Below are 26980 nucleotides of genomic sequence, written 5' to 3'. Positions count from 1 at the left end.
TAACTTTATACGAAAATCGATCGGATTCTTTGTCGGTGGAAAAAATGCGCCTGTTGTTACCTCTCAAGCCTCGAGTTACAAATTACAGAAATGCTCCTTTTTTGAAACTTCATCCGGCTACAAGCCAGGCGCATCATGCAAAATAAGACAGCCTTCTCGGTTTCATAGCGCTGCCTTTTTATTTATTAATTTTTCTCACGATAGACACGTATCGACTATAAACTAAAATTAAGGACATGTAAAATGATTCCTAAGTACTGGATGTTTCCCTTGAGCATATGAATGGAAATGGGTATTTTGCTCACTGAGAATGGAGGGAACAACGGGGAAACACACTCATAATCTCCAAATTCTGAATCAGTTATTGATCTTTCCGATATTGGGGAAGGAAATCCGCTCCGCTCTAATTATTTATTTCACACTCAGGAAACAAACAAAAACATTACTTGTAAGCTGAAGCTCATCGAACAATACCCACACTTTATTTATAAAGTTTTTTAAGTTTCCCTTTATTATTAAAAAAATAGTTGCTTCTTCATCTACTTATTTTTTATATTATTGTCGCAAAACCACTAATTAGTACTTAATTTAGTACACTGATACTGCAAATGTATATCTGTTTCGTTTAAAACCTGAAATGTTTTATATTACGTGATTTCAGTTAACAAATACTATTTTTTGGATTCAGTTTATAACATACCTAAATATAAAAGCTTTGATATTTCAATTATTTATAGCTTTATCCGGAGTTTCAGGTTCATGCAGTTGTATAAATTAAAACGTTCCTGATTTTCCATTATAGTTACATCTCTATAATGGCGGGCGAATATTTAAAACCGATTTGAAATTAACTTTTGTTATGAATAGGTATTATAAAAAAAATTTTTGTCATATTATTTTTTACATACTCGTAAAAAGTATTTTTACATTGTTAGTCAGGCAATTCGTGTTTTGTCTTCTACGCTTAAAAATACAGCGTAATGAGCTGGTAAGGACATAGAGGGTAGGAATTTATAGAGAGTGCAAACCGCACATTAGAAATAATTTAAAAATGCATGCAGGGGCTAAAAGAGAAATGGGAATTAATGAAATAATTCATTTTTTGGTACTCATTACACGATTTTGTTAAAAAAATAGTGCAGTGAAAATTCTACAATTTTCTTCAACTGCTCTAGGGCATTTTTTAGCTTTGAACATACCTACCTAATCTAAATAATAAAATGCTTGTAATAGGTTTCATAATAATACCCACTTATTCATAATGCACTGATTCGTGCTTTTTTGAGTCTTTTAACAGAGGGTATCATTAGGCATCAGCAAAAAAGTAAAGTAACATCCTTTTTTTTAACAATAATCTTTAAAATCAGTGCACTGCTAATGAATTGTAAATTTAAATAAAAATTCCTGCGCCATACTCACTTTGTAGTATGAAAGTAAGTTATGAATTCATTAAAATACAAGGTTCGGTACCAATTTTTCCTACTGGAATTTGAAAGATTAAGAAGTCTTAGTTTTACGTGAGAAACGAAACTGACCTACACCTACATACTGTTATTATTTATTTCTGGGGAGTATAGTAAAGCAATAAAAGAATGTAAAACGCAGTCGTTGTGTCTTTGTTTGTTTTATGGAAGCATGTCATAGTCGATTCTAAGACCTGAGTATTTGCGAGAGGTATTGCCTAAGCTGACAGCAAATGTAATTTAAATAGAGCGCCTTGAAGGTTAAAACTTGTACTCGAATAAATTTCAACAAATGAAATTTTCTTCGCAACATTCTTGTGAATATACCCTTTTAGCCGGCACCGTCCCCCATCTCGTATTTTCTTTCGATCTTGTCCATTGTTAGCTCGGAAGAGTCGCGACGAAATAAATTTAACGATTTCCAAGCCGTAAGTAGAACAAGATGTCGAGCAAGTTCGATATGCAACAGGTGTTGTTTTATGTTTATGTTCACCGGCACCGTTTCCACCATCCTCGTGTAACAGGAAATAGCCAACCTGCAATTTTCGATTGGGCTTGGGCGCGGTCGACTTGCTGGCATTTTGGAAAAATCGCGACGGCACCGGACAAAGCCGTGCACTTCCTTTTTCCTTTCCCCTTTCGTTCGATTGCACGCACGGGGAAGTGAGGAAGCGCAGACGTTTCGCTGCGCGTCCATTGACTCCTCAGGATTTGCAACGGAGGCCGCTGTTATTACTTAATAATTAAGTTAATAACTCGTTAGGAGCGACCTATTATGCAAAGCGTGGCAGTGAGGTCGTGTAAATAGCATTGTTTGCTTTTTAATTGCGTTTCGATGTTTCGGCGACATTGAAAGCGGCGTTAAAGGCCGCTGTCTATTGATATCAAAAATCTGTTGGCTCGGAATTTAAAGTTTCTTTAACCTTTTTGCACTCTTAGGGCTCGTAATGAGTTTAACTGGGATTTGGCGCGTTGGAGTAAAAAACTCTGTCCGCCTCCCATCCGCCTCGGCTCGGATTTATCAAAGCATCTGCATCGCGCCCACCTCTTTCTTGTCGTTTTTTCCGACACGTCGATTTTTACGGCCACTCAGCGACCCAAATTAAAGTCCAGCTCGTCTTTAATTGCCGAAAGCAGCTCGTTATCCTTCATAGACTGATATAATATCGCACTTGGCTCAGCATCATTACTCCCAACATAGTAGCACAAATTAGTCGGCGTTAAAATACAATTTCGTCTTTTCACCTCCAAGAAAGAGCGCCGCTGCTGGCGCAGCCATTCCGTAAAAAGTCTGCGGTAGTAAAAGGCTGCGCAGTTTTATTACCGAGGCCGAGTTATGTGTCTTCTGTCTGGACGTTCCCAAGCGCATACACAACGCATGCACGTCCCTTCGAATTAGCAATGCATGTAATGAAACTGTCTACGGTTTTTATTGTTCTCGACACACCGCAACGTGTTTTAGTGCCCTGTGTGAGGTTTCGGCTCGGAAACGCTTTATGAGCTTGCGAGGGCCGAGCCGCCTCCGCCACACACTCCCATATAATCAGGGGGCCAACAGATTTGCCCTCGGAAACTAACAAACAGAGTTTCAAACTACATTATTGCCACTCGAGTAGCTAAATCTACTCCTATCTCTTCAAGGACCAAGAGTGACTACGCGCTGCAGAACGGAACAGACTGGAACTTCAGATCGATTTTTTCAGAAAATAATAGTCCAATAAATATGTGCAAATTTAGTACTACTAGAGTAGTAGTATCTTAATAGATACATATTTAACGAACAAATAACTGACTTAAGTTGCGCGTTTTTAACTTTTTGCACAACGGAGAACTAGATGGCAAAACAAGATACAAAATTATTCGGTTTTCTGCACTTGCCCAAAAATTTAGTGTGGTAGAGTAAAAATGAGCGCACTTTGAGCGTAAGACCGATTCGGCTCAAGAACGGTAAGGACATTTTACCGATCGAAAGGTAAGTCCTCAACGTTCGTAATGCTTAGGTATGGCTTATTGCGCGAGCGGTTTTGTTAATTTTTTACATTAAAAACCGTTCTAAAGTTCTAAATCGGTAAAATATATATACTTTGGCGACGACTTTGGATACTTACCGACGAGTTTATTGTAACAATAAACAAAATAATACTTACCCTTACCAAGCAGTTTAGGTGATTAAACACAACTTACTGTTTTAAACAATAAAACAGTACATAAAACTTAATCGTACAAAAATATTAGAATGACAATTTTACATTCAACTTGTTCAACGTTTCTTTTTTTAGCAATATATTTGGAATACTAGCTTGTTTTTTGGGAATAAATTGAAAACAATCATACAAAACAAAATTAGAAACCTTTTCAAAATTTCTATCAAACTTTAGGTATACTAAGGCGTACTTAAGATGCAGATTATTGGGACACCTATAATTTACCCTATTACAGTAAAACCTCTCAACAACGGACACCAGTGGAGAACCTGTAATTGTCCGTTGTGGAAAAGTGTCTACTAATGGGAGGTGGAAATTTTCATATAGGTTTTGTTACGTTCCTACAAAAATGTCCGTTGTGAAGAGGTGTCCGTTATTCGGAGGTGTCCATTAAGGGAAATTTCACTGTATATTCGCTTTTTTTATTTGACAATGCTTATCTACACTTTCTTAGAAACCGATAAATCTACAGTTTTATAGTTTTTATTCAGGTAATCTGTCTTTATATAATCTTAAATTTTAATATTTTTTAACAAATTAGCCTACAACTAGCAGATGTGCGCAAATCCTATCGGATTCGCAAGGCCCCCTTCGACACTTTTAATTTAATTTTGTCTCGAGACACAAAAGTGTGATTTCAGGCTTTTTGAGCAAAATAACTCATTCTATTCAGTAAAGAGTTGATGTGAATGTCGTTTCACATCTTTGTATCAAGTCTATAGCTTGTCGATTTTTTCTTTGAACTCACGCAAAATTCTTCTTATCTGCTCATCTCCAAAACCAAAGTTGTGTCATCAAGCGTAACAGTGACAAAGAAAGACCTATTCACCATTTTACATGAGTGAGAAAAGTATTACTTAGGTGTTCCAAATTAGCAACATGGTGTCCATACTTAAAACTTCATGTCATATTTTTAATTCTCGAAATTTTACTACAATTAAAAGAAAATCATAAACCAATAAGATCACTTAATTGTTTAAACAATTACAATGAATATTTTGTATATTATACGTAGTGTTGTTCCCGTGTAGATATCAAAGAAATGTAAAGACGGCAGCCTGTTTTAAGTCTACTGATTTCGAATATTATTGACGTTATGTTTATTGCTAAAAAACGTAGAAGACGTTTACGTTTATTGAGATTTCCGAGCATCCTAAATTACCTGCAGTATTCCAAGCACTTCCTCTACAGTACTATTTATTGAGGTTGAATGGCTTAATGCTCTACTTGAATTTTGTAAATAGTGATTCAGCAATTACATTAGATTCAAAAATTCTTGAACGAATCTAGATTTGCAGTAAAATTTAAAAAATTTCAATTTTTATCACATTATGTTAGAGCGGGTTTAGGACGCCTCGCAACAAAATCCGTCTCTTGTAAAGACAATAATTTGTATAACGTGCAACGCAAATCGAACAGTGGCAAAAGTAATAACAATTTTTCTGAATGCTTTTTGTTGCATTAAAAACTTAACATAGGCGCCCACAAGATGGAAGATGCGGGTCAAAAACGCACCCTGGGCTCTCCAACTGCAATGAAAATTTCTTTGTAAAGCTGGAAGCGCCTTGATGTCGGAACAAATCGAGCTTTGTTCTCGTCCGCGACGCTTAATGAGTCGAAATAGGTCCTCGTTGAGGAGTAGTAAATCACGTCGACAAAGCTCGGTCGAGATGGAAAGTAAAGTCTTGCGGAATTAGGTCATCGTGGAAGATTCGATTATCGAGTGCATGCTGCTAAGTTGGTTAATTAAAAAAGTATCCGTTTCGCGTCTCGCAAGCACGCTAATAAAGAGTAATGCCTCGATATTTATTCGCGCAATTTAAAATTATAATTGCAGAGTCCTAACTAGTGCTTATAATAATTACGTGTGCTTTTTTCTTCCTCTGCGTGCTCTGCCAAGCATAGAAGGTTCGATCGCAGGTTTCAGGCGAATTCTCTGATTTCAGGAGAGTCTGTCCACGCCGGAGTCGTCCGAAGCGAACGAGGAGGACCACTTTGCGGGTGAGTTTTGCGCCAGTCACCCGCTCATTGGCCTTAACCATCATTTTTGTTTGAAGTGTAGACCTAACACTCATACAAAATCGACATGCCTACCTTGTGTCTCTAGGGCAAAATTCCCGCTTTTACTGTTGAGTAGCAGGGTTGGTACTACATCCGGGACTTGGCCCAGTTCACCCAATTGGGCCAAGTCCGGGCTAGCGTAGTTTTAGTTAGTCTAGTTAAGTGTAAGCCAACCCTGCTAACCGTGATCTGATTGGCTGTGCAGGAACCGGGGCTATGAAAGACAGCGACAAGCTCAAGCTGATGCTCTTGGCGTGGAACTACCACAATCAGGCCCAAGGTAACACGACAAACACAACACTCCAATAACATTTTTTTTCTTTACCTCAACCATCAGTCATTACATCTCGCCCCACACTCGCTTTAGCAGTACTTATGATACTCCTTGCAGGGAACAGAAATGGGGACATCCCGGACCTGTCCTCGGTTCCGGGAGGCGAGGAAATGGCCGGCCTGTGGGCCCAGTACCACTCGGCTCTGGGGCTAGCGAAAGGCAAGGCCACGCCGCCCACCACTCGAGATCAATCTGTAAGTACCAGAGAAGCCTCTCGTTACACGTATTTCCCTTACTGATCGGCATGTCCTCGAAAAAGACATTTACATTGCAACAAGCCTCCAGTTGCACTTTGTTATGGTCGCCAATGCTGGAATTTAGATTACTTCCTCATATGCAGCTGTTCGCATTGAATGATAAACTTCGTGTCAAGTTCAGTCCGGTGTCTTTGCCATAAAATTCCTCAACGGATAATTAACTGTTGCTGCTTTTGGTTCGTGATAATGTGATGCTTGACCATTTCAGAGTCCAGTCAATGCTGATACGGGGTCAGCCCATGACGAAACCAGCTCCAGCGGTAACAAAGAAGACGAAGACGATGACGATGATGAAAGCGATGACAAGATCGACACACAAACGCACGACCCTGAACGACTCAAAGCCTTCAATGTAAGTGCAATTAGAAAATAAGCGCGGATTAATGAATCGCACCGCAAAAACACCCAACGAAGACCTCAACACAATTTTGACATCGGCACTTAATTACCTCCGGACAGTGATTTTTGTGGAATCATAAGTTCGTATTTTTTACCAACTTCTTTGATTTTTTGATGGCCATACGTAGATTTTATTTACCTAAAAACAAGTTATAATTAACTAAATATTTCACTTAAATATTGGAGTGTGCATCTTGCGAACTTTTTCAACTCTTTTGCGAAGAACTAAAATGTGCAACCTGCACTTTGGAAACTGCGAAACACTGTTTTTCTGTCTCTATTTGAGTGTTTTATCTTTTGTGTATTGAATATTACAAAATCGCTGATAAAATTATAGCTGACTGTGTTTGCATTCGTGAATAAATGATCAAAGAAATCCTCTTCTCAATAGACAATATTTCACTACCTTGCAGTGAAAAGAATCATTAAGACAGAAGTTTACTAGCTTTAATAGCTGCTGCCACTGCAGCTTCCTCGTTAATTATCCGATTTTAGCTGATGATAATATGCAGCGGTAGCTCACTAAGTGAAGTAGGTGAACTTGAACTTCTTCATTGGAAATTTATGCTGTACTATAAAAAATATCACAAAAGAAGTGCGTTTTTAGCAGGAAATTAACGTAACGCTTTAATTTTCGACGCGTTTTCTCAAAATCAGCCCGTACACGGGCTAAAATCACTTCAAGCTTGCCAAAAGATCGTCACTTTCGTTCTCATAGTTTGGCAGTTTTGGCGAACTTTTGAGAAATAAGCGAATATAAAAACAAGGTAAATCTAATGAAAATCTAGTACAAGTAATACGTAAAATTAACCGGAGAATTCGCCTGAACAAACCGTTTTCCTTTAATAAGATTTTAGTTTTCGAGATATGATTTTTTTAGTGAAAAACCGTTTTTTAACCAAAAATACGCGTCAATAAAAACGCAAAATGCTCAATAGTTTTTAAATTATTAATAATTTTTAGTTTTGCCAATTGTTGAGTTTGTTAGCAGCTGTCTCGAGAGCTACTAATCGCAGAACAATGATACTTTTTTTCAGAAGGTAGATAGTAATCAAAAAAGCTTTCTTACAATAGGTACAGAACTTAATGGGGCTACGGTTAATAATTTTAGTTAAAATTATACATTTTTAAATCGAAGCAGTTGTTGGTTTGAAGATGTCTAAAGGCCTCTAGAGGAATGGGATCATAGTAAATTGCATAAAACGTTGTTGGAGCTATTTGAAAAGAACTTCGTACATATCAAAAATCGATTTTTTTAATCAGCTTTATATCGAAAAAACCAAAGCCAACACTGAATCAATTCGATCTTCATTTGTGATTGAGTGACCTGTTCTAGCGAAATTACGCGAAATAGTTGACTTTTTGCTTGACAAACTTGTAAAAATATCCGAAAAAGGCAAAAGTAATATAATTTTCGACATACATTAATAAATCTTTTGGTCTACGTAAGCAATGTTTCGGAAGACAACTTAGATAAAAGTATCAAAAAATGCAAAAATAATTAACAATGCGTCATGCCTATGAGCCTAATAAGTTACCTGTTGTTGAAATAGAGTTTATTTAAATTATGTTAATAATTATTGGTTTTTGTCATTTGTCGCTTTTTGTTCACCCAAACCCCTTTTTTAAAGATGTTCGTCCGTCTGTTCGTCGACGAAAACCTGGACCGCATGGTGCCGATTAGCAAACAGCCGAAAGAAAAGATCCAAGCAATAATCGATTCGTGCACGAGGCAGTTTCCGGAGTTCGCGGAACGAGCCCGGAAGCGGATCCGTACTTACCTCAAGTCTTGTAGAAGAAACAAACGTGCCAGAGACCCGAACTCGCCATGGGACGCGGTTAGTTTTCCATTCCCATTTGAAAAAAAATCCCTACAATCGGCATAATTACAGACGCGACCGACTCCAGCTCACTTGACATCAGTACAAGCAGAACAAATTTTAGCAACGGCCTGCGAGAACGAAAGCCACAATGCGAAAAGAATGCGATTGGGGCTAGAACCGGTCAGTCAGCCCATGCCAATATTACCGGGGGCCCAGCCTACGGACACCACAGCCCCGATCAACAGAGGAATAGACTTTTCGAATAACACTCCAGTGAAGATCGAGGTGGACTCGGTCTCGACGGCCTTCCCGTCGTCGACGACGCCCTCCTCCACCCCCAACTCGGTCTCCAAGCTGTCTCTAACGCCCGACTTGAAGACGTCGGCCATGAGGTGCGTCTTTCAGCATTTTTTTGAGTTGTGGCGAGCATTTGGCTGTTTCAGTGTTTCGAATGCTTTGGGCGCGACGGCCATGAACGGGATTGGAATCTCAAGTACGGCGGGTTCGGCTCCGACGGCGATGTACAGGCCCAACTTCTCGCAAGCGTTTCAAAGGGCCGGGCCCTACCCCCTGTTTCCAGGGGCCAACCCTTTCGGCACAGGAACGGGATTACTAACAAATGGTCAGTACATTACAATCCCTCGGACTACTTTTTTTCATTTCGTGTTTGCTATGACAATTTTTTCAAAAAAAAAACAGTGTCATAAAATGCAACTTTGAACACCGTTTTTGGTCATTTTTAACTTTTATTTAGATTTGTAATAAAATAAAAAATCGGGCAAAACTTTGTTTCCATCCAATTTAAAACGCACTGGTTAGAAAAAATAGTGTGAGAATACGTGTTGCAACCTCTCGTTGTGGTGAAAAGGACGTGACTGATGGTGTTGTAGGTCCAGCAGACTTGAGTATGAAGCAGAAGCCGCTGTTGAATCACAAGCTGAGCACTGGGGAGATGGCGGCGGTGAGGCAGCTGATTACGGGGTACCGCGAGTCGGCGGCGTTCCTGCTGAGGTCGGCAGACGAGTTGGAGCAGCTCCTGATTCAGCAGCAGTAGACTGTTAGTCAAATGCCATATTTGTGTACATTGCAAAGATGATAGGAGAGTATTTTATCCACTAGGCACGAGTGATTTTAGCACTAGTACTATGATACTGTTGATTCACTATGCATTCATTAACTTGGACTGTTGTAAACTTTGTAAATATGATTTTTACTTATGGATTTTTGCTACTTACGAAGAGGAGGAAGATGCTGAATTTATGTACAAACGAGTTTCCTAAATAAGTGAAAAATATTTATTTATTAGAAGTTAGAAGAACTATTCTATTACTACAGGGGAAATTTTATTATATTTGATATAAATGTTGAGAATTTATTGTATGAATTGACTGTACCAAAGACAATTGTATATAATCTTTAAAAAGTCGCCGATGTTTTTGTAATTATTGATGATAAAATTCATTTAGGAATGTATTGTCTTTCGAGTGATGATTCCAAATTACGGGGTCCCCACAAAAAACCCCTGACGGACTTTAGTACACCTCTAAGGGATCCTCTGCAAATTTTTATAATAGCGATATTTTCTATTATTTGACGATTGACATAGAATTTTAAAGAAGTATTTCTGTGATTGTTAGTAAGTGTGTAGATATACTGAAAAATCAGGAAACATCTTACAAATTTTTTGTAATCTATGTATCTGTTCATGTATATTTCAGACATTCCAATGTATTTCTGAATGTATATAATTAAATTGTATTTTGATCTGAAATCACTGCCAGATTTTGTGTATCAATAAATAATGTCCGTATTATTTTATTTTTACCTTCTTTTTGTTTCTTTACGTTTTACACACACAATTAACAAAGCATACATCATTTATTGGCTTACTGAAGCAAGTAACAATTTAATTTCAAATTCGTTTGGATAGTTCCCCGTTCCTTACAAGTTACCTGTTACTTATTTATTAGTAAAACATTTCAAATATACGCTGCAATAAAAATCCCGCTATTTCAACAACTTGTTAAAGTTAAGCGGTTTTGGTTTTAAAAGCATTAGAAACAAAAATTAATTAGTTTTTACTGAAAAAAATTCAAATTAAAAAAATTAAACAATAAATTTCACGACATCTATACGTTAAAATTGTAAACATAAAGTTACAGTAATCTGCAAATATGTTTGACATATCAGTGCTGGCACCATGAACATTACAGTCGACCAGACAATCGCTGCTCGTTTTCTACAGCCAAGTTCACATCAGGAAAATTATCAAAATAATCCTAAGTTATTATAAAAACATCAATAGTATGGTTTTTGCTGGACAAATTAGTTATTAATTCGACTAATTAGAGCAACCCTTAAATACGAATTTTTTTGACGCAGGATATAAAGAGGGTGAAAAAAAAAGTTTGCGAAATTAGAATATCTTAAAGAATCTTTAAAAATTTATTATGCTCTCAAGGGGTGATTGTTCGAACATGATTTTTTTTACAGTCAAAGGCCCTATTAAAGGGCTTAATCTCCTGCAAAAATTAAAAAAATTGAAAGATATAAGAGGGTGAAAAAAATAAAGTTTGCGAAATCGAGAAATCTTAAAGAATATTTAAAACTTTCTTAAGGTCCTAAGGGGTGTTTGTCCGAACATGATTTTTTTACAGTCGAAGGCTCTATTGAAGGGTTAAATCTTCTGCAAAATAAAAAAAAATGAAGGATATAAAGAGGATGAAAAAAAAAGTTTGCGAAATCGGAATATCTTAAAAAATATTGAAAAATTTATTAAGGTTTGAAGGGGTGTTTGTCCAAACATGATTTTTTTACAATCAAAGGCTCTATCGAACGGCTTAATTTCCTGGAAAAATAAAGAAAATTGAAGGATATAAAGAGGGTGAAAAAAAAAATAAAGTATGCGGAATCGGGAAATCTTAAAAAATATTTAAAAATTTATTAAGGGTGAAAAAAAAATCTGTTTGCATTGCTTGAATATGAGAATAAAAACTGCAGAAATTAAATGCAGTTAAGTTTTAATTTGTAATAGAAACACATTAGAATGGTCAGGAGATGTTCTACAAATGTAATATGCAAGTCAGCCTAACAACCTATTTATAATTAATTTTAATTTTATAATGATTTACGATTATTTTGTTAATTTTCTTGGTGTGAACTTGGCTGTAAAAAACGAGAATGGTGGGGAAATGGTGCTAGCTTCATTCGCGCAGCGATTGTCTGGTCGACTGTAATGTTCATGCCAGCATCATTTTTGGTGCTGTGTTCACTCTCACTGACATGTGTTTGACAATATCTACATAACCTAAAAAAAATCAAAAGTCAAATAGCAAAAACTCAAAAAGGACCGTTTTCATCAATATGGGTAAATTTTCGAGGGACAGGCGTGATATTTTTTATCGAAAGGCCAAAGAACAAGGCTGGCGGGCCCGTAGTGCATTTAAACTTCTCCAAATCGATGAGAAATTCAACATTTTGGAAGGTGGTGTTTGAGCCCTAAGTATTTTTAGTAACTTTATCAACGCCCTGTTTAGGTGTAACAAAGGCCGTGGATCTATGTGCGGCACCAGGAAGTTGGAGCCAGGTTCTGTCCCGTCGCTTATATCTAGGCGAGAAGATTAATATTAAGCCAAAATGTAAGCTGTTTTACACCGAGAACGAAGATTACATGAGCGAGGATATGGTGGAATGCAGCACATCGAAAATTGTTGAGCCAAAAAAAGAGGAAGTTACAGAAACACCACAAAAGAACAAAGACGTTAAGATTGTCGCTGTTGATTTGCAACCAATGTCGCCTCTGCCTGGGGTTATCCAGCTCCAGGGGGACATAACAGAGTACAAGACAGCCGAAGCCATTATCAGCCACTTTGAGGGAGATCATGCGGATTTGGTTGTTTGCGATGGGGCCCCAGATGGTATATTTTGTGATCAAGTGAAGCGAACCATAACCAGTTAATTCTAGTCACTGGACTTCATTGTATTGATATTTACATTCAAGCCCAACTTTTATTAGGTGCGTTGCACATCACTTGCAACGTTCTTAAGCCAGGGGGCACTTTCGTGGCTAAAATATTCCGGGCTAAAGACTGTGATTTGCTGACCCAGCAGCTGCTCATGCTGTTTGAGGATGTGATCACTGTCAAACCAACTAGCTCGCGCAATTCCAGTATCGGTAAAAACAAACTAGCTTTTTTTTACCAAATATTCTTCTAATTTTAAATTTTAGAAGCGTTTGTTGTTTGCCGTAAATTCAAACCGCCGAAAGGTTTTGATCCGATGTTAATAACACCGTTTCTTGATGTCTCAAACAGAGATTTTTCTTCTCTTTCTGGGGTAAATCGCGTAGTAATACCATTTATAGTTTGTGGCGATATCAGCGCTTACGATTCCGATACAACCTATCCTCTGCAGGTTTAAAGTAGCCTCAGACTAGTCTCTTATTTGATGGTAATTTTTTAGCTTGAAGGGGAGGAGCCCTACCAGTATCACCCGCCGGTGCAGCCCCCAATAGCCCCTCCCTACTATTTTGTAGATGATCCGGACAAAAAAGAAAAAAAATCAAAGAAATCGCAGCCAAAGGCAAGCAGCAGTCGGAGTTCTGATTTACCAGATATTTCCCAAATGACTTTATCTGATAAAAGTGAAAGTTCACAATCTACACATAAAACCGAAAGTTCACACTCTACACAGTTGGGTTTGGCTCCGGAACTGAAGTTCCAAGACTTGTTGCAAAAAGTTACAAAAATTCGTGAAAGAAAATCTGAAAAAAAGTTTGTCGAGAAAGTGGAATCCAATGAAACAGATGAGGAGACGCTGGCTTTTCTTACAGGACTAACGCAAAGTTTAAATCTAGAACAAGGGACTCCTGAATATGAGAAACTAGTCTCAACTCTGCTAGGTCCTGGATCCTCTACTTGTACTTGTGTACACAAATTAAATGAATGATTTAATTTTTTTATTATTATTTTATTGTAATAAGTGTGTGAAAATACATTATTCCACATAAACTCGTTTTTTATTTGTGGTATTATCCCTTAAAAATTCTATTAAAAACGCGAGAACTGATGTAATGTAGCCCAGAACTAGAACAGCGAAAGCACCCTCTACGTGTACCCACTTGAGTTTAACAATGTCGTGTTCGTTTGTGTGGTGGGTATAGAATTTTATTCCTCTTTGAACCGACATATCCATAAATTGAGAAACGACCTGGAAAAGTATGTTAATAAGTTTAAATTTTTGCCTCAAAAGTAATTGCTTCGTTCTCCCAATAAGCTTCTAAACCGGCTTCAAAAACCCTTAAAATTAAATTGTCGAGCAAAGACAACAACACTGAATTTTTTCTAATGACAAAAATGCACTGTTCCCAGTAAATATCTTCTTGCATAATCCGATAATTAGCAATGACGTCGGGCTTAATATAAGGCCCGACAGCGTAATGGCCTGAAAAAGCAAAAAAATTAAACTAAATAGATTTTTAGTTTCACTTTGGCTACCGTAGGGTAAGCGTTCAAGAGAGAACCCAAAGTTATGTAATCTAGACGAAGCAGTTAAATCGTCTTCCTTTTTAACCACAAACCTGTTTTTGATAATTTTATAATCTTCCTAAAAATGTATCTGTATTTTTTGTAAGTTATATGGTATTTTACTTTTACTTCATTCACTTGGCGCAAAGAAATAAGCCAGGCATCTGAAGTAGCGCCCCAAGGTAGCCCACTAGAGGCCAGATCTTTGATAGTTCTAATGGCTTTATCGTATCTACAATCAGGATTAAATTATTTACATTAAACTTAGGTAAGGGATACCGAGGTACAGTCATTACGCTTGATAAGCCACTACTGTACGAACTTGAGATGAGCAAAACCATTATCATGTTCATGGCAATGAAGTACTTTAGCAATTTTCCTTTCAATGGGATTGTGAGCGATTGGAGTAAATAAAGCTTGATTAAAGTCATGATGGAGTCGGTGACAAACCGTTTGCTGAAAATGATTTAAAACAATGCGAAATATCGTAATATTTTTTGGTACTTGTGGTCTCCATAAAAGATAAGACTTAATACAACTGCATCAGACAGTAGTACTACGAGTAAAGCAATCCACATTTCCAGTGAGAAAGACCGTAAGGGAGTGAACCATCCCGCTGCAAGTCTATTAAAAACTTTTTAGAACTACTTTCTAAAAATGTATCTTACTGAGGTGCTGGTACTATGCAGGTAATTCCAGTTCTTGTCAAAGGTTTTGTGTAGTCCATAAACTTATAGTAATCTTCCCAAGTGTACACAGCAGCTGAAAATTTTCCTAAACTATCTTAATTCTCGGTACGGTAACGTACCATATCCTATGTCAACAGAATCGTCTAAAACACTCCCTAAAAGGCCAATTCCAGTCCAATTGTCATAAATGTCGCCCCACAATTCATCACCGATAACGGTGAAAGAAGGGGTCAGGTTGTACTTACGCACGAATTCATAAACCAGGCTGGTTTCAGTACCGTGGAAAGAATAATCATCGGTACCTAAATTTAAAAGTAGGGACTTTCAAATTTGGTTTTGATTTACCTGTGATTGAGTATGGCTCGTACGTGAAGGTACCAATTTTGAAAGTGCGGCCATTCTGGTTGGACAGTTTGTTTGGAAACATATCGTTTCCGCGTTCAAAAGTGTAATTGTGCGAGTACCAAATGTCCAAAAGTACGGGTTCATTGATTTTGTGTCCGTATGTGTGAGTTATCATTTCGAAATATTCGCCATCATTCGGTACAACTAGCAGGAGGTCACTCACATATTCTAATTCTTTTGTGAGAAGAATTTGTAGGGAGTTTTGCCCTGTCACAATGTATCTCCTTGCATTGAAGCGTTCGCTGTGTAGTCTGATTAAATTTTCAAATTGGACAAAAATATCGGACGCATTTTCATGATGAATAAGGATGTCCTGGCATCCGTGATGTTGGAAAATCAAATGAGGATTTAATGTGTTGTTTACTTTCAAGCGAACGATCGGTGTTTCCACTTGCAGATCGATTGCTGTATCGGTAAACAAAAAAATGCACCGCGAGTTGAAAAAATAAGTTTTTAATAAGATTTGCAATAAAACATTTAGGTTCGTCATTGCGAGACACTGAATTGTAAAATGTATTTCGCTTTCATGTAGCAATTTGTAAAGTGGTTGTAAGCAAATAGTATTTTCTTTTGTGCATCTCTTCGTATGTTTGCTTTTGAATTATTCCGAATTTGTTGTAGTTTGACTCGTGTTTGCTCTTGTTCAACATTAGCAATATTAATGAATAATGATCTCAAAGAGGGTGTTTATCTACAATTTCACAATCATAAATTGTTTTTTGTAATTTATTTAGGCTCTTATAATGACACAAAATGAGTAAATCGATATGTGATTTTATTAAAATCTTGCTACGTTAATCTGTATTAATATACTTGTAAACTAACAAATAAAGAAATTCATGAGCACTTTATTGTGTTTTATTTGGAACGAACCTTATCCAGAATAAGTTCTATTACAAATGTGAAAATTGAGGCAGCGTATCCTAAGACTAGAACAGCAAAAGCTCCTTCCACATGCTCCCATGTGAGTTTGATGGTATCGTGTTCGATGATATGTCGTGTATAAAACATAATGCCTCTTTGGACAGACATGTCCATGAATTGGTAAACAACCTAAAAAATCACGAAGATTCATGTTTTTCCTGCCAAAACATTTTACTTGATTTTCCCAGTAAGCTTCTAGTCCCGCCTCAAATACCCTCAAAATTAATTTATCAAGCAATGGCAATAAGACCGAATTTTTTCTTAACAAAAAAGTGCATTGTCCCCAGTACAGATCTTCTTGCATAATCCTATAATTACAAATTACGTCACGTTGAATGTATGGCCCGACAGCATAGTGACCTAAAATGATCACAAAAATGGAATGGAAACGCGGCTACTTTAAGTAGTACCATAAGGCAAGCGTTCAACAGAAAACCCAAAATTGTATTGTTTGGAAGCTGTAACTAAATCGTTTTGTGTTTTAACAACAAAGCGATTTTTTATGTTTTCATAATCTTCCTAAAAACTTTCTTGTATTTATATTGTAATGATGGTACTTTTACTTGCTTCTTCCACTTGACGCAAGGAAAAAATCCAGGCATCTGTGGTACCGGTCCAGTTGAGGTGACTAGAGGCTAAATCTTTTACAGTTTGAATGCTTTTGCCATATCTACAACCGATCCGAAAGAATAAGCAAATGAATTAGTTGAAGTGGTACCGAGGTACTGTCATTACGCTGGATAAACCACTGCTATACGAGCTTGATATGAACAAAACCATGATCATGTTTGTGACTATGAAGTACTTCAAAAGCCCTCTTTTTAGTGTAAGAGTTAGTGGTTGTTGTACGTAAAGTTTGATCGCGGTAGTAAGAGAATCAATAAAAAAACGTTTACTGAAAGCGTTAAATAGTAAAATTTGAAACAACTGATTTGTCGTGATACTTTTGGTTTCTATAGAACAGAAGATTTAATACAATTGTATTAGATAAAAGTACTATAACTAATGCTATCCACATGCCCAGAGAAAAAGACCGTAAGGGAGTTACCCATCCTGCTGCTAGCCTGCACATAACAATTTTTTTAATTTTTTTTTACCAAATAAATGGTCTTACTGAGGTGCTGGTACTAAACAAGTAACTCCAGACCTTATTAAAGTTTTGGTATAATCCATAAATTTATAATATTCTTCCCAAGTGTATACAGCAGCTGTCAAAATTTTACCACATTCATATTGAGTTACCGGTACTTTTACGTACCATATCCTATATCTATTTCATCATTTAAAACGCTCCCAAAGAGTCCAATTCCGGTCCAATTGGCATAAACATCACCCCATAAATCGTCCCCCATAATAGTGAAGGAAGGTGTCAGATTATATTTGTGGACAAATTCGTACACTAAGCTGGTTTCAGTACCATCAAAGGAGTAGTCATCTTTACCTAAATTCAAATAATAAGGACTTCCACATTGACAGTTAATTTACCAATGACTGAGTATGGTTCATACGATAAAGTGCCGATTTTAAGTACCCGTTGATTTTGATTGGTTAATTTATTCGGGAACAGGTCGTTTTCTTGGCGAAAACTATGATTCTGTGAGTACCAGACGTCCAAAAGAACAGGTTCATTAATTTTGCTTCTGTTTTGGTGTCGGTATACATGTGTTATCAGTTCGTAATGTCCGGTTTGTTTTGGTACAACCAAGAGAAGATCACTCACATATTCTAATTGTTTGGTGAGAAGAATTTTCAGTGAGTTGTGACCTGTCACGATGTATTTTCTCTCATTGAAGCGTTCGTTATTTAACCTGATTAAATTTTCAAATTGGACAAAAATATCGGACGCATTTTCATGATGAATAAGGATGTTCTGGCAGCCGTGATGTTGAAAAATCAAAGAAGGATTCAATGTATTGCTTACTTTAAAATAAACTATCGGTGTTTCGACTTGCAGATCGATTGTTGAATCGGTAAACAAAAAAATGCATCTTGTGTTCAAAAAATACGTTTTTAATAGGATTTGTAGCAAAACATTTAGATTAGTCATGGTGAGACAACCTAATGTAATGTGTTTTGCTTGCATGTCACAATTTAGAAAGAGGTAAAGTTAATAGTGTTTTCTTTGTGCATATTTTGGTATCGATAAAATTGTCCTGGTTTTGGCTTGCTTAAGGTGTAATGAAACAAAAACATTGATCCATATTTAATTTTATTAAAATTTTATCACAATTATCTAAACATAGTCTGCATATAAACTTATTTATAATACCTACAGTAATACATTTAAACTAATGAAACACATTAATTGTTATAAATTACTGGAATATTTTCACGAATCCAAGAGATGTACTTTTTGACATTGGTGTAAACACTTGGCACTCCAGCTGCCCCACACTGGTCGGAACCAAACGATAAAATACCGACCTAAAATAAATGTGTTGTTGGAACTGCTTTGAAAGACAATTGTTTTTTGGGATTGATTTAATTATTTTGTTGTAGTGTTTAGTGTTTGCTTTTATTATTTGTTATACAGGTGACTCAGAGGTGTGTAATCTATAACTTTTTGGTAATTGAAATATTGCTACTTAAGAAGTTGGTCCGGACTCGAAAACTAATTCTTATGTAGAATTTCTTGCTGAATGCAAATCTGTAGGTCGCTTTTTGATTTGGAATTGCCTTCATTATAAAAAAGACGTTTTTCTGAAAATTTTTGAAAAACTAAAATTGCGCAAAATTTGTGATTACATTATCATATTTTCCTTTTGAATAAAGCTTAAAAATTCATTTTTTTGCACTAGATTTCTCAGTATATGTAGATTCTAACGTATATAAACAAGCTTAGATTTTACAAAAGAAAAGTAAGAAACTTACAATTTTCTTGTAACGTGTCATATTTGTGTAGTGGAATTTTCTAGATGCGAGGAATTTTTTTATTTTAAAAGAAAGACTTTTACATAAGCGAAATAAAATAATGTCAATAGTTGAGATAAGTTTCTGGTGCAAGAATCATTTCAATATCTGTAATACTCACCAAATTATTGCAATTCAAAGTTACTGCAATATGCGCGCGAGGTGGAGATCGCGGCATATCTTCCTTTGTAGTGACTACAGGACTACTGGACCAAGCTCGCTAGGTCAAATGTCGCGCTGTGTCGTTCGTCTTCTCTTAGTTTTTAGTCTACTTTTTTCACTTATAATCATTTCAAAGATCAAAAACGGTAAATAATAAAATAATTAATAATTTTCACGTCAAAGAACAGTTTATTTATTAACTAAATCCCTTGAAATTTGTTGAAATTACACATTTTAGTCACTGCTTTTTTACCTTTTAAGACAAGCAGCTAACGAATTTAAAGATGTTGTGCTTATTAAACGAACCTCTGCAATTGCTTTCTTTTTCTGATTAATAAATCAAACATCCCATGATGGTAAATTGAAAATTCTTTAGTAATATTCTTTGTATCATAATTCACGTATTCACAAAAGTGACTGAACGAAGAATCTTTATTGCTCATTATTTAAAAAGCATTTACGTGATTTCAGGCATTTTTGAGTAATCTAGTTCATTCTTGAGTTATAGTCACATATTAAAAAAAAAACGACGAAAAAAGTTAAGAAAGTGATGAATAAGGAATAAAATGCGTGATTTTAACCAATTGCAAGGGATTTAGTTAGTAAAAACTGTTTTGACGTGAAAAATTATTGATGATTTTATTATTTACCATTTTTTTGGCCGTTGAAATGGTTGTAATTGAAAAAAATATAAAATAAAAACTAAGAGGAGTCTAACGACACAGCGCGGCATTTGACCTAGCGAGCTTGGTCCAGTGGTCCTGTAGTCACCACAAGGGAGATATGCCGCGATCTCCACCACGCCCGCATTTTGCAGTAACTTTGAATTGCAATAACTTGGTGAGTATTACAGATATCGAAATGATTCTTGCACCAAAAACTTATTTAAACTATTGGTATCATTTTATCTCGCTTATGTAAGAGTCTATCTTTTAAAATAAAAAAAAATCTCGCATCTCGAAAATTCCACTACACAAATATGACACGTTACAAGAAAATTGTAATTTTCTTACTTTTCTTTTGTAAAATCTAAAGCTTCTTTACATTCATTAGAACCCACATATACTGGGGAATCTGGTGCAAAAAAATGAATTTTCAAGCTTTATTCAGAAGGAAGATATGACGATGTAAACACAAAATTTGCGCAATTTTTGTTTTTCAAATATTTTCAGAAAAACATTTTTTTCATAATGAAGGCAATTCTAAATCAAAAAGCGATCTACAGATTCGAATTCAGCAGGAAATTTTACATAAGAATCAGTTTTCAGCAATCGTAGTTTGCTCCCGGACTACTTTGTACTTTGCAGTAATTTTTAAAAAATTGGTCAGATTTATAACAAAAAGTTGACTACTTCCGAAACAAAAAGGAATACACCCATGATAGTTTATATAAAGTTACACTATTTTCCAATTATGCAAAAATATATAAGGTGTTCCATTTAAAAAAACGTACAACAAAAATATATTTAGTTTGTGGACTTGAAGTCCACGGATAGTGAAAACGGCATGGCAATAGTTCAAATAATAAAAAAGTTAACGACCCTGTATGTTGTTTCGTTAATTTTTACCTGATAATGAGTCTCCCCATGCCTGACCATCAGCGGCGCTCCTCCAAACCCGCTGCAAGCGTCGTTCCCAGCCTCTCCTCCTGCACACAACTGGTGCTCAGAGATGGGCAGCGTCCTCCCGTACACATTATGACACAACGACAAATCAGTAATGGGCAGATAAAGCGTTTGCTGGAAATTCGATGGTGTGTTTTGTTTGGCATTTCTGCCCCACCCGACCAAAATCCCATTTCGGTTCGTCACGGACCACGTTTCCGGCAGGCAAATCGGTTGGGCAGTTACTGCAAAAAGGATGTAGTGATTCCCACAGCCGAATTATCGGTAATTCCGGTCTAGTGTCCTCAATTATGCAATACCTGTGTAATTGATTTTATTCCGCAGGACTAAAAGTGCGATGTTGTTTCGGTAGGTTTGTTTGTCGTAGCCTGGGTGGACGATGACGTGGCTGATGAGGACGTCTTGGGCTGGAAGCCCGCAGAATTCCTCGCCACAGTCGATTTCGCTGTCGCTGTTCCATTCTCCCACACGGACCGACGATAGTTTGTAACTGTCAGCTTTGGCGAGCGCACAATGGGCTGCTGTTAGGATCACTCGGTTGTTGATTATAGAGCCGGTGCAGGGATACTTTATCTCGCCATTAAGGACATCTAAAATTTAATTTTACAAAAAACTGAAATTTAGAACCTAGTTATTACTTCGAAATCCAACTCTTGCCACCCAAGGGAAGGCCCCGATCCCATTGTAATTATTTCCCTGCACTTGCGAAAGGCCACATCGTTGCCCATCTACCAGTTTTCCCGAATTAATGTTGTTCAAAGGATCGGCAACAAGGGGGCAACAGACATATCCTTGGGCCCCTTGATATCCGCATCCAAGATTAGCAATTCTGAGAAAAGATTTTTTTGCAAAATTTTGTAATTTTCGAGGTAGAGGTACCTGTCTGTGTTCACACACGCGTTATCTAAGATATCGTTGAGCATTGGGCATTGTGATAACGGCAAACATTCAGTATTGCGAGGGCATAAAGTAGCCCGTTTCTGCAATGTGCCGGTGAGTCCTGTGTACGTAAGTTGAGGTTCCCCTGAAAGAAAGAGGGCTTAACTTTTTGTGTTTGAACAAACGGAAGCAATATTTCTTCAGGTTTTGGAGGATTTTGCCTCTTCAACGTGTGCAAAATTTATGCAAATTTTATCTTCATGCTCGCCTGCGACGGAATTAAAGTACGAGAAGATGATCCGATAAGGAAACATCCTGTTAGTCTATAAACTTGTAATTAGCCTGATCCCGCATGCATTTTGGAATTTTCGCAAGGCTACAAACCGAAGGCCAATTTTTTTAAATTATAATACAATAATAAAACTCATTTTAATATTTATAATTCCATATTGTTCCCATTATTATGTTTTTCATTCATGCCTGTACTAATAACACAATTAAAACCACAGCACTGACCACACGTTAAAAAATCTATTGATGCGTGAAAGTGCAGACACACGCAGGCCAAAAAAATTATTGAATTGTCCGATTGGAGTCCATGTTTGCGTTTATTAGGTCAAATGGCACTAGAGTTGCTCAAGCGTTTAATTCGTTTTAAATTAATACAGCTTTTTGTTCGTAAAAGATATTGTTTGAGTAATTGAGCTTTTTTGGCCTTGAGTTAAGTGTCACAGATAACAGCGGTTACAATGGTGCGCTTCCGTTAGTTTTCCCAAAAAATGCGATTTTGGTGGAGATTTCAGGATTTAAGATGAGCAGTTTTGTTTCGAAGGTCGTGCCTAACGGAGCGTCGGATGATTATCATAAAACCATGATATGAATGGATTAAGTTTGATTTTAAATTAATTAAAGTATTTTTGGGGAGGTAGCTAATTTGTTTGTTTGACCTTCGCTCGTCCATAATTTTCTCGGAAGAAATGGACTTCCTGTCGCTAAGTTTGACTTAATTAGAGTCTGGTGGACAACTGACACGGACCAGTGCATCACTAAAGACTTCCTACCGGTCATTCCCTTTCAATCGTCTCATATTACTATCGAAACTCAAATTTTTTTATTGAAAAACTATTCAAGTACACTGATATCGTCACACTTAACAAAGTTCAGTTTGTTATTATTCATTTCACATATAAATAACAACTATAATTTATCTACGTACTTACTATTATTGCCTCCATCAAACACCAAATTGTATTAAAAAATATGTATAATATCGATTAAAATAAAGACTGTCTTCGTTTTAAAAAATTGTTTTCTAAAATTTTTATAACTTACCTGAAATTGGCGACGAGTAGGCCAACAGTACTAACACAACATATACCACGTGGAACATTTTTACATAGCACTTCATCGTTGTGTATACCACAATAGTGCAAAAGCCGAATAAAATCAGCAATGGTCTGAACGATTTATTATGACCTTCTCTACATAAAAAAATCATCATACATGCGTAACACACCATGACTGAGCCCCCCCAAGTCTCCCCACAATGCCAGTTTCAAAGTTTATTTTTATTGATTGCACCTGACTATTAACAGAGTATTAAAATTAAATAAGTAGATGAGTCGCAATTTAATTGATCGGATAATGGTTGGTGTTCATTTACTTATTAATTTTATGAATTATAATTTTTCCGAGTTTTTTTTGTTTTACTTACGTTACTTTTGATATGAGTATCTTATTTTTCTCAAATTAGAATGCATTACGTGTATGTTAAATCTTATTGTCAACTAAATAAAAATTAAATGGTACATATTACATTCTCTATTTACCTACTTAATTTTATTTTATGTATTTCGTAAAGTAATGTCCTGTGTTTTAATTAATTATTTTAAAATGTCCTTGTTATTTTTTCGTGTTTTTGTTTACTTATTTTACAACTTTCATATAAAACTCGATGGAATATATCCATACTTTGAAAAATGTATTCTTAAAATACATAAATAATTGTAAGTACCTTCTTCAATTAATTACACATAATATAACAATTGTTATCGAGTGCATTTAGTCTTTTGCCAAAATACACTCTTTTAAACAGTTATTACAAAAAGCCTCTGTTTCGTGAGCTTTTTGGGTTGATTTTAGTGTCAATAACACGCATGTATGACCGCAGCCGCTAACCACACGTTTATAATTTAATGAGCTATGAAATTCTGCGTACATGCAAAACGAAAAAACAATGCTAAATTATTTTCTTAAAAAGTCAATGTGTTTACTTTCTTTAGGACGAATTACGAAATAGGTGTACTCATTTTTTATTCCAAAAACTCTAGGTGTACGAGTGGCAAGGTTTTAGCCTCAATGATTTTTATAATTTTTTCTTGAATTTACTTTGAATGTTGTTCACAGTTGTCTGCTTTTAAACTTGACTTTGGTCTTAGAATTTATTTGCAAATTTTTGGAAATACTTAGGTTCCTACTGAGTAATTTATCTTTATTAAGTAGTATAAAGATTTGTTTTTTAAACTGAATTTGAAACCGTATTTTTTATTTTTTCATGGTACGTATGTACAATTAATTTACGCACAATGTTAGCTTTACAAACTGCAACAATAATATTAACTGTAAACAGGTTCATTAAAATTGAAATAATTGTGTTGAGAGGAGTTAATAATTATTACATAGTGTCTATTGTTATGGACTGTAGATCTTTTAATTACATTCTCTTATTAAACGTAACGAATACATACATTTTGTTATTACATGGTTTAACTGATGGTAAAATGAAAGTAGTTAAATATTACAACTTTTCTTGAGTTAAGATTTAATGAGATATTATTCTTTTTTCCTACCGATAGTGATTTAGTTTTTCACTATTGCTTAAAATTATTGCAATAAACTGACAAATAATACCAGTGTTTATCCTGTAAAGCCCTGATTTGCAATTTTCTAGAAAAATTCTACAATTTGCTAAGTTTATTGATAAGTCCGAAGTACGTAACAACACACGTAAAGTGTAGTTGTCTGATCAGAACTGACGTAAGAACCTATATGACAAATAGGAATTGGTTACGTTTCTTCTTAAGCGTTAACTCTAGTATAAAAATTATGAAACTAATACAAAGTCCGATAAGCAAAAGAGCAAAAGGGCCTTTCACATGACTCCATTGGAGCTTTACAACTGTATGTTCCTGCCCCTGTCTGTAGAACTTTACAGCCCGTTGCACTTTGGGATTCATATATAAATCAACGGCCTAGAAAAGATTGTCTACCTATGTACAGGTCGTTGTTTTCTTCAAACTTACCTCGTTTTGCCAATGTGAGATTAAACCTGCTTCGAAAATTTTTAAAATAAACAAATCAAGAGCGGGCAACAAAACCGAATTTTTTCTCAACATTATAACGCACTGCTCCCAGTAGAGATCTTCTTTCATTAAATGAAAGTTATCAATCACGTCTTCTTTAATGTAATCTCCGATAGCGTAGTCTTCTAAATATGCAATTTAAATTTTATTTCTCAAAAGTTTCTGGTTTAGTACCAAACGGGAGACGCTCAATTGAAAATCCAAATTTTCCACTTTTTGAAAACTGGAATAGCTCTTCTTCCGATATGGGATGGAATTTACTTACGATTTTGACATAACGCTGCTCTTCAGCATTTTGTATTGACATAATCCAAGCGTCTTGTGTAGCTCCCCAATCGAGCCCACTGTTGGCAAAATCTTCAACAGTGTTAATGGCATTTTCGTATGTTGGAATCGTCATAACTGTCGCAAGACCACTGCCATAACTACTAGTTAAGAATAAAGCTAAAAGTAACACTAAACCCATTAAGAGTTTGCTTGCAATTTCAATTGGTAACTCTCTCAAAGTTAAAGATTGTTGAAAAACTGGTTTTAAAACAATGGTAACTGCTGACTCGAGAAAATGAATGTAGGTGGTTTTACGTTTTAAAGGATAACTAAAAAATTCTGCTCACTAATTGTCTTTAACAAAATGAAATTTTCTACTTCAAATTGAGCGTCTTATTGTGATTGTAGCAAAACAATACGAGTGATAAGACAAAAATAGCGATCACAAGTGTCAATATGATACAAAACCAAAGATAGGAGGAGTAAGAAAAGAGTGGAGTTAACCACCGTTCTGATAACCTGAAAACGAGTTAAAAAAATTAACAACAATTTTTCTTACTTGGGTGCTGGCACTAAGCAAGTTATTCCAGTTCTCACCAAAGGTTTTGAAAGTTCTAAAAAATGATAACAAAATTCCCAAGTATAAAGTGCGGCTAAAATTTTGAGTTATGAATTGTCGCTTGTAGAACACAATTTTACAAAATCCAACATCTGCCTTGTCATCCACCAGGTTCCCCAAAAGGCCATTTCCCGACCAGTTGGGGAAAATATCACCCCAATAGTCTTTCTCGTTAATTACTGGGACTGGTGTCATGTTATATTTGAGAGCGAATTGAACCGCTGACATCAATTCAGAACCGTGGTGCTCTCCAACTGACTTCCCTTGAAGGATAAAATCATTCTCGAAAAATTGTTCGAAGACATTACCAATAATACTATAAGGTTCGTATGTGAAAGTGGCCATTTTTAGAGGCCTTCCTAGTTGGTTTTGCAGTTTGTTGGGGTACAAATTTTTACCAAACAGAAAACTTTGATTTTGGGAAAACCATCTATCTAGAAGCACAGGTTCGTTATTGTCTATAACGCCAACATATTTGTGCGTCTTTAAATCAAAAATTGTATCATTGTGTGTAGGTAACACCAGTAAAAGGTCGCTAATAAAATATAGTTGTTTAAGATTAAAAAACTTATCAAAATCTTCGGAAGGATTTTGAGGAACTATTAGAAATTTCCGTTCGTTGAATCTTTCCATCTTGAGACGTATTTCTGTTTCAAATTTGATTAACAAAGCCGTCACATTACTCGTATAAATTATAACACTTTGGCACCCGTGATAATTGAAAATTAAATAGGAGTTGAAAGAGCCATTAGTTGCTTTAATTCGAACGGTCGGTATCTCTCCCTTATAGTCAAAATCCCCATCAGTGAATATTAGAAGACATCGACTATTTTTATGATAGTTGTTAATAATAAAGTTCACTAAAATATTGATACAGAAATTGTTGAATAACATTTTTGTCTCGTACGTTTCTTAGATGTTGTATTCTTATTTATATACTTTAGTTGTTGACGGATTGTGAATATTTGAGATTGTGATTCATTTTTAATGGCTAAAGTGCTTAATAGAATCTCGTGATCTGGTATAATTTTTTATGTAATTTTTTATAAAGTTTTGTGACATTACCAAGAAC

At 35.9% G+C, this 26980-nt stretch overlaps 5 protein-coding genes, 1 long non-coding RNA gene and 1 pseudogene across 8 annotated transcripts in view; 2 read left to right on the top strand and 5 right to left on the bottom strand.

Annotated features, from left to right (window-relative positions):
- Positions 1-10359, top strand: part of LOC664605 (uncharacterized protein) — a 111573-nt gene extending 101214 nt beyond the window's left edge. The window contains exons 4-11 of one of the 3 annotated variants that reach the window (XM_008197812.3): positions 5614-5668; positions 5934-6008; positions 6120-6256; positions 6528-6671; positions 8350-8556; positions 8611-8933; positions 8985-9163; positions 9441-10359. In XM_008197812.3, coding sequence (XP_008196034.1) covers positions 5614-5668; positions 5934-6008; positions 6120-6256; positions 6528-6671; positions 8350-8556; positions 8611-8933; positions 8985-9163; positions 9441-9595 — 1275 coding nt within the window. In that variant the 3' untranslated portion in view covers positions 9596-10359. Of the gene's footprint in view, positions 1-5613; positions 5669-5933; positions 6009-6119; positions 6257-6527; positions 6672-8349; positions 8557-8610; positions 8934-8984; positions 9164-9431 lie in introns of all 3 variants that reach the window. The other 2 variants (XM_008197811.3, XM_008197813.3) reach the window with 2 other exon arrangements.
- Positions 4619-7025, bottom strand: LOC107398319 (uncharacterized). Its single transcript, XR_001575205.2, has 3 exons — positions 6921-7025; positions 4830-6857; positions 4619-4773 (listed from the first exon to the last, which is right to left on the bottom strand). It is a non-coding gene; the product is annotated as an uncharacterized LOC107398319 (long non-coding RNA).
- Positions 10360-11794: 1435 nt separating the features above from the next.
- On the top strand, positions 11795-13550 carry LOC664604 (tRNA (cytidine(32)/guanosine(34)-2'-O)-methyltransferase). Its single transcript, XM_008197810.3, has 5 exons — positions 11795-12025; positions 12078-12458; positions 12506-12715; positions 12770-12954; positions 13003-13550. The coding sequence occupies exons 1-5, from the start codon at positions 11905-11907 to the stop codon at positions 13486-13488; spliced, it is 1383 nt and encodes a 460-aa protein (XP_008196032.1). The 5' UTR covers positions 11795-11904; the 3' UTR covers positions 13489-13550.
- LOC103313751 (uncharacterized) lies at positions 13537-15714 on the bottom strand. Its single transcript, XM_015981575.2, has 9 exons — positions 15101-15714; positions 14875-15057; positions 14735-14828; positions 14571-14690; positions 14346-14522; positions 14196-14298; positions 14037-14145; positions 13799-13983; positions 13537-13749 (listed from the first exon to the last, which is right to left on the bottom strand). The coding sequence occupies exons 1-9, from the start codon at positions 15648-15650 to the stop codon at positions 13537-13539; spliced, it is 1734 nt and encodes a 577-aa protein (XP_015837061.2). The 5' UTR covers positions 15651-15714.
- Positions 15715-15959: 245 nt separating this feature from the next.
- On the bottom strand, positions 15960-18162 carry LOC103313750 (uncharacterized; annotated as a pseudogene).
- A 114-nt stretch (positions 18163-18276) lies between these two features.
- On the bottom strand, positions 18277-23159 carry LOC664603 (uncharacterized protein). Its single transcript, XM_008197809.3, has 6 exons — positions 22993-23159; positions 21661-21805; positions 21420-21610; positions 21081-21371; positions 20725-21005; positions 18277-18508 (listed from the first exon to the last, which is right to left on the bottom strand). Exons 1-6 carry the CDS (start codon positions 23156-23158, stop codon positions 18386-18388), a joined length of 1197 nt encoding a protein of 398 aa, XP_008196031.2. The 5' UTR covers position 23159; the 3' UTR covers positions 18277-18385.
- A 339-nt stretch (positions 23160-23498) lies between these two features.
- LOC135265594 (uncharacterized) lies at positions 23499-26827 on the bottom strand. The gene is made up of 7 exons (XM_064355357.1): positions 26217-26827; positions 25989-26171; positions 25849-25942; positions 25668-25808; positions 25197-25618; positions 24963-25147; positions 23499-24911 (listed from the first exon to the last, which is right to left on the bottom strand). Exons 1-7 carry the CDS (start codon positions 26800-26802, stop codon positions 24705-24707), a joined length of 1818 nt encoding a protein of 605 aa, XP_064211427.1. The 5' UTR covers positions 26803-26827; the 3' UTR covers positions 23499-24704.
- Between the last annotated feature and the right edge of the window lie 153 nt (positions 26828-26980).

The sequence above is a fragment of the Tribolium castaneum genome, chromosome 3 (assembly GCF_031307605.1).
Source record: "Tribolium castaneum strain GA2 chromosome 3, icTriCast1.1, whole genome shotgun sequence".
NCBI lineage: Eukaryota > Metazoa > Arthropoda > Insecta > Coleoptera > Tenebrionidae > Tribolium > Tribolium castaneum.
The sequence above is the reverse complement of the archived record's forward strand: the minus strand, read 5'-3'. Positions and strand labels throughout refer to the sequence as shown.

Bases quoted from the DNA above. Each gene is read 5' to 3' on its own strand.
- LOC664604 (XM_008197810.3), top strand. From the start codon at position 11,905: ATGGGTAAATTTTCGAGGGACAGGCGTGATATTTTTTATCGAAAGGCC. The intron at 12,716-12,769 runs GTAAAAACAAAC...TTTAAATTTTAG, and splicing joins CTCGCGCAATTCCAGTATCG to AAGCGTTTGTTGTTTGCCGT. The intron at 12,955-13,002 runs GTTTAAAGTAGC...GTAATTTTTTAG, and splicing joins ATACAACCTATCCTCTGCAG to CTTGAAGGGGAGGAGCCCTA.
- LOC664603 (XM_008197809.3), bottom strand. From the start codon at position 23,158: ATGATTTTTTTATGTAGAGAAGGTCATAATAAATCGTTCAGACCATTG. The intron at 21,372-21,419 runs GTAATAACTAGG...ATTAAATTTTAG, and splicing joins GGCAAGAGTTGGATTTCGAA to ATGTCCTTAATGGCGAGATA. The intron at 21,006-21,080 runs GTATTGCATAAT...TCCTTTTTGCAG, and splicing joins GAATAAAATCAATTACACAG to TAACTGCCCAACCGATTTGC.
- LOC135265594 (XM_064355357.1), bottom strand. From the start codon at position 26,802: ATGTTATTCAACAATTTCTGTATCAATATTTTAGTGAACTTTATTATT. The intron at 25,809-25,848 runs GTAAGAAAAATT...ACTCGTTTTCAG, and splicing joins TGCTTAGTGCCAGCACCCAA to GTTATCAGAACGGTGGTTAA. The intron at 25,619-25,667 runs GTAGAAAATTTC...AGAATTTTTTAG, and splicing joins AATAAGACGCTCAATTTGAA to TTATCCTTTAAAACGTAAAA.
- LOC103313751 (XM_015981575.2), bottom strand. From the start codon at position 15,650: ATGACGAACCTAAATGTTTTATTGCAAATCTTATTAAAAACTTATTTT. The intron at 14,829-14,874 runs GTACGTTACCGT...GAAAATTTTCAG, and splicing joins TTCTGTTGACATAGGATATG to CTGCTGTGTACACTTGGGAA. The intron at 14,691-14,734 runs GTAAGATACATT...AGTTTTTAATAG, and splicing joins TGCATAGTACCAGCACCTCA to ACTTGCAGCGGGATGGTTCA.